The 14,312-nt window shown below is 43.3% G+C and overlaps 1 protein-coding gene across 2 annotated transcripts in view; it reads left to right on the top strand.

Annotated features, from left to right (window-relative positions):
* KREMEN1 (kringle containing transmembrane protein 1) overlaps window positions 1-14,312 on the top strand; it is a 64,507-nt gene that overhangs the window by 20,915 nt on the left and 29,280 nt on the right. For both annotated transcript variants that reach the window (XM_067700361.1, XM_067700362.1), the window contains exon 3: window positions 2,374-2,465. In XM_067700361.1, coding sequence (XP_067556462.1) covers window positions 2,374-2,465 — 92 coding nt within the window. The remainder of the gene's footprint in view (window positions 1-2,373; window positions 2,466-14,312) is intronic.

The following is a 14,312-nucleotide window of genomic DNA, read 5'->3' as shown; positions in this document are numbered from 1 at the left end:
CCGGCCTAACCGGAGTGTCAGGTTTCCAGTGTTCTGAGTCCAAATAAAAGGAGCTTGAAAAGCAGCGAGGAGAGGCGAGGCTTTTCTGTGTGTCCAGTAACCCCTGCCATCTTTTGCTCTGTTTCAGCAGTGCTGCCCATTATTGTCGTGGCATCTCTGAGTTGAAAAGACCTTAAAGGCATTTATTCCAAGCCACTCATTTAGAAATGTGGAATAAGTCTTTTGCAATTATTATTGCCATATCAGAAGTTGGTACCAGGATTATAGGACTGTATGTTCTGAGTCAAACTCTTTGGCATCGTTTTTTTCAGAATTCCCTGAGAAGTTAGTGTTTTGACGTGGAAATAGGACCCATTTCTATCAAACATGAGTTGACTGGCCTGATCCTGGTGAAAGCTTGTCAGTGCAGGCTACATGATGTGAATTTTACTTTATTGCTTAAAAATTACACAGTGTTCATTGTAGAAGAAATGAGAAAATAAAGAGAATTGGAAAAGAAAAAAATTAAAATTACCAGTAGTCCCATCATCCAGTGATAAATACTTTCAAAGTCTGGTGCATATCCTTCCTTAAATATATCTTTTCAAAAATGGGATTGTTGTCATCCATCATGTTTTAGAGCTGCCTTTTTAAAAAAACCTAACAAGACATTGTGAATATCTTTCCATATTAATAAATGTGTCTCTACACCACATTTTTACCAGCTGCCTAGCATTCCCTTATATGGACATATTTGTTTAACCAATCCTTAATTGTTGTTTCTATCTTTTTTGCATTATGAAAATGCTGTGGTGAACATCTTTGTAAGTAAAGATTTCCTTAGAATATAGCACTAAAGGAGAAATTGCCAAGTAAAGGGGGTTTGCGTATCTTCAGGGCCTTTGACTCTAATCACCAAGTTTCCATCCTGACCGTTCACTCCATTCACATTATTATTATATTTTTAAAAATTTATTCATTTATTTTGGCTGCATTGGGCCTTCATTGCTGCGTGTGGGCTTTCTCTAGTTGCGGCGAGCAGGGGCTGCTCTTCATTGCGGTTCATGGGCTTCTCATTGCAGTGGCTTCTCTTGTTGCAGAGCACGGGTTCTAGGTGCGCGGGCTTCAGTAGTTGTGGCATGTGACTCAGTAGTTGTGGCTCACGGGGTCTAGAGCACAAGCTCAGTAGTTGTGGTGCAGGGCTTAGTTGCTGCATGGCACGTGGGATCTTCCCAGACCAGGGCTCAAACCTGTGTCCCCTGCATTGGCAGGTGGATTCTTTTTTAATTTAATTTAATTTTTTAATTTTTATACAGCAGGTTCTTATTAGTTAGCTATTTTATACATATTAGTGTATATATATCAACCCCAATCTCCCAATTCATCCCACCACCACCATGCCCCCCCCCCCACTTTCCCCCCTTGGTGTCCATACGTTTGTTCTCTACACCTGTGTCTCAATTTCTGCCTTGCAAACCAGTTCATCTGTACCATTTTTCTAGATTCCATATATATGCATTAATATACGATATTTGTTTTTCTCTTTCTGAATTAACTTCACTCTGTATGACAGTCTCTAGGTCCATCCACGTCTCTACAAATGACCTAGTTTCGTTCCTTTTAATGGCTGAGTAATATTCCATTGTATATATTTACTACATCTTCTTTATCTATTCGTCTGTCGATGGGCATTTAGGTTGTTTCCATGACCTGGCTATTGTAAATAGTGCTGCAGTGAACCTTGGGGTGCATGTGTCTTTCTGAATTATGGTTTTCTCTGGGTATATGCCCAGTAGTGGGATTGCTGGGTCATATGGTAATTCTATTTTTAGTTTTTTAAGGAACCTCCATACTGTTCTCCATAGTGGTTGTATCAATTTACATTCCCACCAACAGTGCAGGAGGGTTCCCTTTTCTCCATGGCAGGTGGATTCTTAACCACTGTGCCACCAGGGTAGTCCCTGCTCCATTCGTATTCTTATCTGTAGTTTTGCGAGCACCTGTGTTCTCCCAGCCATGGGACCACCGTGTTCATGGTTAAGGTGCCAGTGCTGTTTGGCATCATCTGTTCAGTGGTTAATTGTCCCAGTTACACTGCAGTGAATTTGTGTAAACATATTTCACCTTTACTCACTCCCTACCCCCACCCTCAAACTCTGAAGTTTCTGTTGGAGTGGATAGCTTTGTTCTTGTAGTATTACCACTTTTTTCTTCTTCATAAGAGGTGGCATTAAAATCTATACGAATTATTAGAAACAACACAGAAGCTGAAGTGTTTTTTTGTTTTTTGTTTGTTTGTTTTTGGTGAGGGGCATTTGGTAAAACTGAAAAGCAATGAGCCAGTTGACTTAAAACAATGGGAGTGTTACCAGGTGTGTCCTTTTCCCTCCACAGAAACCCAGACGGTGATGTGAGCCCCTGGTGCTACGTGGCGGAGCACGAGGATGGTGTCTACTGGAAGTACTGTGAGATTCCCGCCTGCCAGAGTAAGGCTCTAATGCACCCATGGCAGGTTTCGGGACGCTGAGCACTAGGCGTGCAGAGTGGAGGCCACTGCCGGGGGCAGGTAGTGCAGGCAGGTGGATTTCCTGAAGCAGGTGAAAGGAGGAGCCACCTGGGCTGAGGATTTTCACTTCTCTTATGGAGGCTTTTCAGAAACGGGACTCTCAGGTTCTCTCAGGACCCATTCCCTTGATGGATAAGCCCAACCACAATTTCTGCTTCTGCTTGATTTCCTCATGCTGATTCTTTCTTGAATAGAGATGGCACCAGCTCAGTAGCAGTCCAGAAAAAAAAAAGTACCTTGCACTTTGGGGAATTAATTTTTTAGAATGAGGGAATTCCCTGGCGGTCCAGTGGTTAGGGCTCAGCACTCTCACTGCTGGGGCCCAGGTTCAGTCCCTAGTTGGGGAACTAAGATCTCTCAGGCCACATGGTGCTGCCAAAAAAAAAATTTTTTTTTTTACAATGAATGAATAGCCCTTTATAGACAGTAAAACTAAGTTATGATACTGCTTACTATTTAGATTTGATGTGATATGTCTCCTGAAAAATGGTGTTCAGTAAATATCTAATTAGATACCCTCCAAAGCCAATGTGATAGTCCCTTTCCTCACATTAGCATAAATATGTTCTATTGTTATTTTATGATAACTCACAACTTGTCACTCTGTACTACTGGAAAACCCACTTTCTTCTTTCTTTAGCACAAGACCTGTTTTCTAACTGGTTCATTCATTCATTCCCGTATTCAGTGTTTATTATCTGTAAGGTACAAAGGCAGAAAGATACCCTGACCCTCAGGGAATATGTGATGTGGCAGGGGATCTTAGAAGGATACTTTAAAACAAGGTGGAAACTGTTGTGGGAAGATTTAGAGTACAGGAACCAAAATCAAACATGGCACTGTAAGGCGTTTACTAATGCAGTGTTTATAATATCTTCTTAAATATGCCAAAGGAACAAGGTTTTTCAGGTCCTAGAGCTGAAGAAAAGGACAGCTCATTCATAATAATTCTACCTGTTTTTTTTTCTTTTTCCTTATGATTTAAACCTACCCCTTGCCCTGCCTCCTCTCCCAGTCCTCAGGGCAGGAGGGTGTGTGTGGAGAGGGTATGGAGGTCCATGTGGGACCCGCGACCCTCTCCCTCCTGCCGACCACAGCGGTCTGAATTCTGCCTCAAGGGGACCAGTGCTCACCTTTCATGAACTAAACTTCCACATGTCACGACTGTCTGGCAGTCAGACCCTCACTTTGCTATCCTTCCAACCTGATATACCTTGATTCAGTCCCCCAAATTGAGAAAACAGTAAAGACCAGAAGACTAGGCTTTTGCCCAGGCTGCTTAATCAAATTTTTAAAGTGAAAAACATCTCATTTGGCTCTAGTTATGTAAAAAAGGAAGGGGCAGGGGGAGAGGAAAGCAGATTTTCCTTGGTCCATTTGTTCTACACAAAGATAGTCTTTTAGTACCAGCCTATGTCATTCTCTCAGGAATGGCGAAGAGGGGATTTCAATCCGGTCGCTTTTATTTGGAAAGATAATCCTCAACTCGCATTTATAAAATATAATTTGGGCCAATGGGAGTGGACTCATGTGGTCACTGAGACTAAGTTCCAGAGGAGAGAATTATAGCAAAACAGTATGAACCACCTAAATTTCCCTCTAATCTGTAATATTTGTCAGATGTGCCTCACTGTCCCCAAAGAGAAAAATTAAATATTATTTTTCTTAAGGCCCTTTGGTAACTCTCTCAAAGCTTCTAAAGCCAGTCTTGAAATGATCAGGGTAGGGAGACATACAGAAGTTGGGAATGAGAACTGGGGAGCCCCTGGTTTGGGGGTGTGGGAGGAATGAGCAGTGTCTGGCTTTGGTTCTTCGGAAAACCCTTCTGTTCACCCTGTGGGCACCAGTGCTTCCCATGAAGCTGAGCCTCAGACCTTGAGTCTGGAAGGACATTGTGCTTCTAATGTGTCAGATTAACAAAGTTGAGAAAAACTTCTGTGCTGTTTGCAGCAAGAGACCTTGGTAATTGCCTGGTGGACTCAACTGAGATCCAGCCTGCCTATTTTAGGTCAATTTTGCCCTTTTTCTGGATGTGGAGTCATCATGAATAATGCTAACCCTCTGTGTGAAGCCTGCTATTCATGATTAGCATTGAACTTGTCATACAGGAAAAGGCCTGTGACATGATCAGATTCCTGGAAAGTTCATATCTGAATATAACAGACCCAGCAGGAGCCAGGGGGAGTGAATGTTTAGGGACAAAGCTGAGTGTGGTTGAATGGTGGGCCATTGTGTGGAGACCGGAATTTCTGTTACGTAGAGAGCTAAAAGGAGCAGGGAGGCAAAGACAAGCCTGATTCAGAAGGGGGCAAAGAGAGATTTGAACTGTGCTCTTGACCTACGGAACATGGATCAGAACTTACTGTTAAAAGGAGAACAACTCTGAGGTAATTGGATTTGCTGTTTAAACTGCTTCTGCCAGTATGTTTCTCAGAAACCTCGTTCTTATTGCAGAGAGAAGAAATACAGATTTTTAAAAGGAAATTCCAACAGCATCAAGTTTACCACTCCTCTGTGTCCCGCCTTCTAAATCTCTAAGTCCTATTGGTTTGGCTACTGAGGGAGAAATCATTTGGCTTAATGTCCACCCCTTGCGCATCTGTCTGTTGTTAAATAATCATCCTCACCAGTCCAATTCCTCTTTATTTTATTGCTTTTGAGGGACATGCTGTGTAATGCTTAGCATGGCTTTTGTTTTGTTCTTTTACCTATAGATTCTTATAAAAGTTTTGTACAGTTTTTTAAAGTAAGTAATCTAGTTGAGGGGGAGCAGAACCTGCAAATGGCACTTAAAGGCAGATATAATTTTTTTCACATACCTGATTAGGGCCTGAGGCCACAGGCATGAGATATTTATCATGTTGGCTCCGAGAGCTATTTTTGGTTTGCTGTTAAATATTCACCTCATTTCTACAAACTCAACTATAAAAATTCATCTTTGAAATAGGGAAATTTGAATACAGGCTGAGTATTAGATTATATTAAGAAATCACTCTTAATTTTATTAGGTACAATAATGGCATGGTCGTTTACATATACAGAGTGTCCTTTTTTTTTTTTTATTTTGCGGTATGCGGGCCTCTCACTGTTGTGGCCTCTCCCGTTGCGGAGCACAGGCTCCGGACACACAGGCTCAGCGGCCATGGCTCACGGGCCCAGCCGCTCCGCAGCATGTGGGATCTTCCCGGACCGGGGCACGAACCCATGTCCCCTGCATCGGCAGGTGGACTCTCAACCATTGTGCCACTAGGGAAGCCCAAGAATGGTTTTTTAAAAGTGGCTATTTGTTGATGCTGGGTAAGGGCCTCATATTCTTTCCTACTTTTGTGTATACTTGAAAGTTTCAATTATAAAAATAATTTTTGTAATATTAAAAAATTTTATAACGTTTAAAAAATTTAAAAGTGAATGTGTAAATACATTCAAAGTATCTGGATTCAAATGTGTAACATGACTAAGCTAAATTGTAGTACTTTTTAAATATAACTCACAGGTATTTGAGTTATTTATTAAGGTTAGTTATTAAAGTTTTAGTTATTAAACTTATTAAAACTATTAGTTATTTAAAGTTATTAAAACTATTAGTTATTAGAGTTAGTTATTTAAAATTAGTTATTAGAGTTTAAAATCACAAGGACTTTAGAAGTCATTAGCTGTGACAAATGACATTATTTAAGCTCTAACCATATACCAGACCTTGTACAAAGTAGAGGACACAGGGTGGCATGATCTGCAGCCTGTGGGGAGCCCCTAGTTTAGGACTGAAGGCCGACATATAAACAGATCAGCAAATGTGAGATACTCTGTAATAAGTGAGATGAGCAAAAGGATGGGAGCACTAAAGGGGGGCATCTGCCCTGGCACGGTGGGTGGCAGGCCTGCTCTTTGTCAGAGGGCTTCTGGAAGGAGTGGGGTCTTAGTTCAGGGCTTCTCCCACTGTAAGGTACATACCATCACCAAGGATCTTATTAAAGTGCAGATTCTGATTCAGTAGTTCTGGGACAGATCTGGGACTCTGCATTTCTAACACACCCCTGGGATGCTGGCACTGCAGGACCACACTTCAAGCAGCCAGGTTCTAGGTGTTAGGGTTGGGCAAAGGAAACAGTTTACATGCGTATACACACACACGCACACATGAATTCCCAAGCAAAATCAGTGTTGCTGAGATATCAGTTTTAAGAAGGAAGGACAGGAGATGAGGTCCGAGAAGAATTAGATGGGGCCAGATAATGTTCTGGGTACAGACTTGACCCAAGAAGATAGTGATGAGGCTGAGGGGAGTGTGGAGGGTCAGAAGGAAACATTTCTCCATAACTTCTTAAGCCTCTGTATTAGGGATATGGGGTGAGGTTTCTCCCTCCTAATCCGTGAGAAGTTCTGTAGTGATTGTATCATATTCTCCCAGACCAGCCTAAGAGGATGCCAGCAATGGCACCTCTGCCATATGGGAACTTCGGTCAGTCTCACTGACTCAATTTCCTTTTATTTAAATGATACCCTGACTTTGTTAAAACAGATTTGTTGCTCCTTACAAAAGTGCAACCCCCAAAACAGGATTTGAAACCTTCCGATTGTGATCCCTAATAAGAGTTTTTCAAGTTCAGACTTCAAGTTTTAAAGTTCAGACTGAGTTTTTAAAGTTCAGACTTTGAGTAAAAAGCCAAGGGCACTTTGGTAGTAGTGGTCAAAGCAGTCTCTCAATTATAGAAAATGTTTCGTTTTTGTCAGCACTTTCTGCATTTTAATGTCAGCACTGATTTTTAAACATTTTAGCTTTTATTTCAGTTATTATTGAGTACCTAGTACGTGTACAGCACTTATATTCACATTATCTTATTAACCTTTTCAACAATTCTATGAAGCAGGTGGTATGTCCTCTCCCGCCTGCTCCCCTTGGTCAGATGAGAAAATGAAGCTGGAGTGGTTAAGTGATTTGATGAGGATTACCCTCTGAGCCAAATAGGATTTGAATCTAGGACTCCTAATGGCAAGACCAGTGCCATTTCTGTCCAGTACTTGAGAACAGCCCCATTTCCTTTATTTCCTTAAAAGCGGGAACCTTGAGATGGATCCAGGCTACTGTTGAGGTCATTCTTGAGAATTTTTCTTTGTGGATTGTTTGGGAATTAGAGTTTGAAATTCTGATAGTATGCTGAATTATTAGGATTGCCTTTTTGACATTGTAGAAACCAAAGGATTAACTCAGTGGCGACAGAGGGTCTGCAGTTCAAGCTGTTAGCTCCAAGTCATTTTCTTTTCTTCTTTGAGTTTGGGAAATCCCAAGCCCCGGGAGTAAGCAGGCTGCGATGGTATCCAGGAAGCATTTGTTGCAGGCAGAGCCAGCTCTGGAGACTGTTGGGCCCATCTCCGCGGGTGTTCCCGGCCCAGCTGTTCTCAGCTGGGAAGGGGCTCCCCAGAAGTGGACCTTTTGTTTGAAACCCTGCATCAGCAGCCTTGTCCAGGCCTCAGGGTCTCTCCCGGCACCGTGTTTCCATTGCACTGGCTGAACCTCACCTTGAAAAAGACACATCTCAGCACGTCACTAACACTTTACAGCTAAAATGAAACCTTAAACTTTAGCTGGTAGCCAAAGAAAAGATGAACGTTAATAATATGAATTATGCCGGCTCATTTTTTACCTTTTCTCTCTTTCCACTACAATTATTTAATGTTTTTGTCTAATTGAACCCTTTTAGACTACCCAAATTAGCATGGTCAGAATCTTGTTTTTGATTGTTTATTCTTGCTTGATGTGAGCAGTTTTGTTTTCCCAACTGGACTAAGCTGTTCAAATATCGGCACAGGGGTAGCTCTGGAATCTCTGAAGGAGAGACTTAAGGTGGAGGGGTACTCGAGGGTTTCTCTGAAAGCTGTGTTTGCTCAGCCGGCCCCCTCATTTTACTTGGACTGTATGTTTATTTACAGAGGGGTACTGATGGAATTTATTGGGGCTTTCCCTCCTCGAGCCATATATTTTAAAAATCTTCCACAACATCTAGCACTGTGGAGGCTGTAACAGGTGCTCACTAAATATTCTTGCTGATGTGATGTCATATCTCTCCCAAGAAGAGAGACAACACAATCTAGTGGAAAGAATGTGGCCTCCAGAGTCATACCGGCTTAGGTTGTAATCATTACTCGCTTAATAGCTCACGGCCAAATGACTCTCCTCTGAGCCTTGGTTTCCACATCTCTACCTTTCAGGGTTATTTTGAAGATTAGATGAGTAAAATACACATGACTCTGAGTCCAGGACCTAGCAGAGGGAAGGCATGCAAGTAACAGCATGGATTGTGGTGGCCTGTGCTTTCTCCAAGACATAAACCACCATTGGCATGCTCCTGTCATCTAATTCCTAAACAGGTTATTCCTGACCTGCATTTTATTTCTTTCTGTTCCTGCTTTATATGACTGGCCCCAGGGCCCCGGAGCTGTGCCTCAGCTGCTTGGAGGCCGTTCCCCTGGGGCCTGATGTGACACTGCACTCGGGGAGCACAGGAGGCCCCACATTCATTCTGACAGTGCAGTTTTATGGTTTCAGATCTGGCATATACTCGATTACTCATTGTTTTTGGCAGTGGATATTATTTAATTTTTCACTAAAAAAATACAGACTTTCTGAACCAAATGGACATTTTCCTCAGCGACAGTTATGTATATCACATTTCCAAAATGTTCTAAAGCAAAGTTGTGTAAAGCATACTAATAACTTAAAAAGGGAAAATCATTTAGATCAATAAGGGCAATTTTACTGTAAAATCTTTACACCAGCACTTGCCTGTAAGGAGTATACATAAACATAAGAAATAGTCCCTACCCTCAATCTTATGATGTAATTAGGAATCTGAGTTATAAACACAGGAGAAAATTGGAGACCAGCCCATCAATTATATAAATAAGATTGAATTACGAGGTAGAGAGCTGTGAGTTCTTGAAGATGAGAGGGCTCCGTGAGGGTTGGGGAGCTGGAGGCATTGTTATCGAGTAAGGCTGATGGGGCTGGACAGGTCAGGGCACAGCAGGTCAGGGAACAGCTGGACAGAGACTTGGAGGAAGGACACGGGATTGCCATGCACGCTGGTGGGAGCCAAGATGCCTGAGGAAAGGAGCAGACAGAGAGGAACCGGGTCAGAACCTTGAAAGCCAGGGCTGATTAGTTGGCAGCTGACACGCTGAAAGCCCTCGTTCAGGAAGATGAGCCCAGTGTCCCTTAGAGGGTAGATCGGGGGAGGGACGTTTGGGGAGGAGAGAATGGGTGTAGATTTCTAAACGCAGGAGATGAGGGCCTGGGCGGTGATGGCAGCAGTGAGATCGTGCAGGAAGGGTTAATCCAAGATGCATTTAGGAAGAAGTCAGAACTTGACAAGTGGAATATATAAGGGATGAAACAGCAGGAAGAGTAAAAGATGCCTCTGTGGTTCTTTGCCTGGGATATTTGTGGTGTCCCAGAAAAAAAGTTCAAGTCAGACTGAGCTCTTCTTCCCAGAGACACAGCTGTATCATTCCTCTTGAACTTGGACTGAACTTTTGTCAAGTAAGGTGTTTCAGTTGTCTGTTACTGCATCAGAAACCACCCCAAACCCCAGTGGCTTAAAACAACAACAACTTGTCATTTCTCCTGACTCTGTGGGTTGGCTGAGTTTCAGCTCGGCCATGCTTCTACTGCTCTTACCTGGGCTCAGTCAGGTGGCTGCATCCACCTGGGGGCTCTCCTGGGGCTGGGGCATCCAAGACAGCTTCAGGCCTCTACCTGGGCAACCTCTCTTTCCAACAGCATACTTAGACCTCTTATAGGGTGGCTGGCTTCCAAGAGAAGCTTCCAGTCCCCTTAAGAAGTGAACTCAGAAGTCCACCATATTCTTTTAATCAAAGCAAGTCACAAGGTCAGTCCAGATTCAAGAGGAGAAGAAATTGATTCCAAGTTTAAAGTGGGGAGTCACACACATGTATGACATAAGTGGGGAGGGGAGAAATGATTAGACCCTCCTTTGGAGACTGTCTCCCGCATTATATCACCAGAAATTAAGTTTCAAAGAAGGAACTCCTGCCAGAGAAGAACTATCTCTGTGATACATCAGGGTTATATGGGGGTCAGGATCCTTAGGAACTCTTACCACCTTCCCCTAAAGGTAAAATTTCAAAGCGGAAGAAAAAGCGGTGTTTACTTATTTATTTGGGTGAGTCGATAACGAGACTCAGAGACATAAGTAGGGCTGCTATGAAGAATCAGAGTGACTGAAAATGAGAATTGATGTTTAGAAATAAAGTTATAGAGGTAGAGGGATTCCCTGATGGTCCAGTGGTTAAGACTCCACGCTTCCACTGCAGGGTGCACGGGTTCAATCCCTGGTGCGGGAACTAGGATCCCGCATGCCGCACAGCGTGGCCAAAAAAAGAAAAAAAACTTTAAAAAAAAGTTATAGAGGTAGAAAGGGGCCATATTATGATAGGACTTGGACCAAACTGGTGGCTGTCAGGTTTGGAACGGAAGTTATAGATGGACAGGATGGGGTACAGTGTGCTCATAGTCATGGGCTGAGAGTGTGGAGTAATCCACGCTTAGCCTATTGATGCTCTGAAGGAGGTATTTGAATTGGCTGGTCCTCTGATAGGACACCAGTGGTATCATCTCATGTGTACTTAGTCCTTATTCCCACGGAAGGGAGAATTCAGCTACTGAGGCACCAATGTGGAGTCCCTGAGACAGAAGATAGTCTCTGCCACACAAGGTTAAATGACATTTAAAATAAGCAGTCACCGCCCCCCCCTTCTGTAGCAGGAAACAAATTGCTTGTTCTTGAGAACTTTCCCATCAAGAATTTAATAGAAGCAGGTATACTTATATAATTTTGATGTTTTTGTCAATGTTTCCAAACAATGTACTTTGAAATCAGATCACTTCTTATTCATTTTTATATAATTCTCCTGATGCTCTTCATCACACATTAGTGATCAGAAATAAGATGCAATTCCCCAGTCCCTGCCTGCAAGACCTGAGTAGGGTCTTACTGTAAGTTGAAGGGAGTTTTGCCTTAAGTCATGGATTGTGCAAGAATGAACTGCTGTTGGGTTTGACTGATTGTATATGGGTTGTGGTGTGGTGTATCTGAAGGCTATTGAATGCAACTTACAATGCTTAATAAAAATCTTTATTCTTGTAGTATAAAAAAATAAGCAGTCACTGCATGGTTTCTGAAGAACCAAATTTTTATTTGTAAGAAAAAGTAAGAGGAGTTCTGTACAGCCAGGGAAGAGTTTTCTAAAATGTAGAACTTTGCTTCTGGTTTCTTTCTCTTTTTTTTTTTTTTTTTCTTTTTGGCGGTATGCGGGCCTCTCACTGTTGTAGCCTCTCCCGTTGCGGAGCACAGGCTCCAGACGCGCAGGTTCAGCAGCCATGGCTCACGGGCCCAGCCACTCTGCGGCATGTGGGATCTTCCTGGACCGGGGCACAAACCCGTGTCCCCTGCATCGGCAGGCGGACTCTCAACTACTGCGCCACTAGGGAAGCCCTGCTTCTGGTTTCTTAAACAAATATCTCAGATTTGGTCAGAGCACTGGAATAGAAAACACAGTAATGGGTCAGGACTTCTTCTTAAGCAAATTACCATCTGAAGATTTTTATTCAGATTGAGCTTGTACAATAAAAGCCATGTTTTCTGTGTTTGTCAGGAATTGTTAGATTGCGAGGAATAGAACTCACTCAAGCTAACTTGAGCAAAAGAGATTTATTTATTGGAAGGACACTGGGAATATATTGCAGAAGTCAATACCTGTGTCCCAAGAACCTGGGAAGGAAGTACCCACTCTTGCCATTTCTCTTTGGGGCCACATGGCCTCCCGTCTATGCCTCTCTCTCAGTATGGTGTCCATTCTTCTTCCTCTTTGTGGACCAACAGAATCAGCTCACTCATCCACTCACGTGCTCCAAACATGGCTGGTTGCCTTAATCCCTACTTGACTGAACCCTACAAGTCCAGTGCCTGTAATTCACTTACTGGAATCCAGTTCCACCTTCCTGGGAGAGAGGATCTGGTGGCCCCAGTGGGAGTCAGCTGTGACCAGAGGATGGGTGGGGTTCTTTGGCCTGTCCCCACCCAGCAGCAGTTACGGTAGCAGGTAGCAGGTCCTCTGAGACAGTGGTTCTCAGAAAAGGGCTGTCGGCTGTGGAGGCCCCCATGGAGGTGTGTTTAGCACCTTCACAATGAGGCCACAGTCATATCCAAATGTAATGGCTATTTAGGAAGCCTGCCTGGTTGCTTCCCAACAGTTCCTTGTGGTAGTAAAAGAACAATAGTTCTTGGATTAATCCGAAGAGAGAACCATCTTCCCTCAGCCACCTCTAAAACTTTTATCTCTGTCAGGAACTCTGAACATCTGAAGAGGTTGTTGGTAATTAACTGTCACATTTTAAAGCATCAAGTATGATAAACAAGGGGTCCATTTATATTTTAAGATGATTTTTAAAACTTGAATGTGTTGGAGCCTCTTTGGTAAGAAAAAAATGCATGACCAAGCAACAGGACTTTAAAGTGGTCTTGAAAGTAAAAAAGAATCTGAGGACAAATATCCTTTTTCAAATTGACTTTTCCTCCCTGCTTCTGGGAAGAGCTAAGGGTGGGACACAGTCTGGAAATCCACTCAGTTGACTAGTCATGCTTTTGAAGACGACAATGACGTGTCTTCTCTGGCGAGACTTCGAGCCACACTTTCCAGTGCGAGTCAGAGGCAGTGACAGCCCTCAGAGGCCAGCCTTGTGGGACACAGGGCGCTGAGGGACTGCGTGTTTGCAGATTCAGTCCTTATTCTCAGGAAGTCACTGTCGTTTAGCTCCCAGACTGTCCCCATGAGGAAAGGGGGGGGCAGGGACACCAAGAAAAATACCGTGGAGTGAGAATCTGCCACTCTAGAGCTGACCTCTGCTCTCCAGTTAGTTCCATCTTGTGTGTCCCCATGCAAGGCCCTTAACCTTGCTGAACTGCAGCTTCTCAGTCACCTAGGAAGCACATCACCTGTCCCACCTTCTTGAAAGGGACCTGAGTTTCATGTGAAAGGCTCGCATGGCAGTGCACTGTATCTAGCCAGATGTAAGAGGTTAATATTTTAATATCTAGAATCAAACCCGGTTTTCCAAGGTGGCTGCCTTTGACTTTATCTTTTAAGTCAATGCTATTTTACTCTTCTTTTTTTTTTAAATTAATTAATTTATTTTTGGCTGCATTGGGTCTTCCTTGTTGCACACGGGCTTTCTCTAGTTGCGGCGAGCGGGGGCTATTCTTTGTTGCGGTGCGTGGGCTTTTCATTGTCGTGGCTTCTCTTGTTGCAGAGCATGGGCTCTAGGTGCACCGGCTTCCGTAGTTGTGGTATGCAGGCTCAGTAGTTGTGGCTTGCGGGCTCCAGGGTGCAGGCTCAGTAGTTGTGGCACCGGGGCTTAGTTGCTCCACGGCATGTGGGATCTTCCCAGACCAGGGCTTGAACTCGTGTCCCCTGCATTGGCAGGCAGGTTCTTAACCACTGTGCCACCAGGGAAGTCCCATTTTACTCTTCTGTTAACCGAGCAGGTTATTCTTGTTGGTGCGGTAAATGATGAAAGCCTTGTTGTATATAATGATAACAAACACTGTTTATTCAGCACATACTATATTGCCAGGCCTTGTGGTGTTTACTTTATTTACATTATCTAATTTTAATTCTCACAAGAACCCTTTGAGGCCCATATTGTTCCTCATTCCACTGTGGACGAACCTCAGCTTAGAAAGGCCATGGT

Source organism: Pseudorca crassidens, chromosome 12 (assembly GCF_039906515.1).
Source record: "Pseudorca crassidens isolate mPseCra1 chromosome 12, mPseCra1.hap1, whole genome shotgun sequence".
NCBI classification, from domain to species: domain Eukaryota; kingdom Metazoa; phylum Chordata; class Mammalia; order Artiodactyla; family Delphinidae; genus Pseudorca; species Pseudorca crassidens.
The sequence above is the reverse complement of the archived record's forward strand: the minus strand, read 5'-3'. Positions and strand labels throughout refer to the sequence as shown.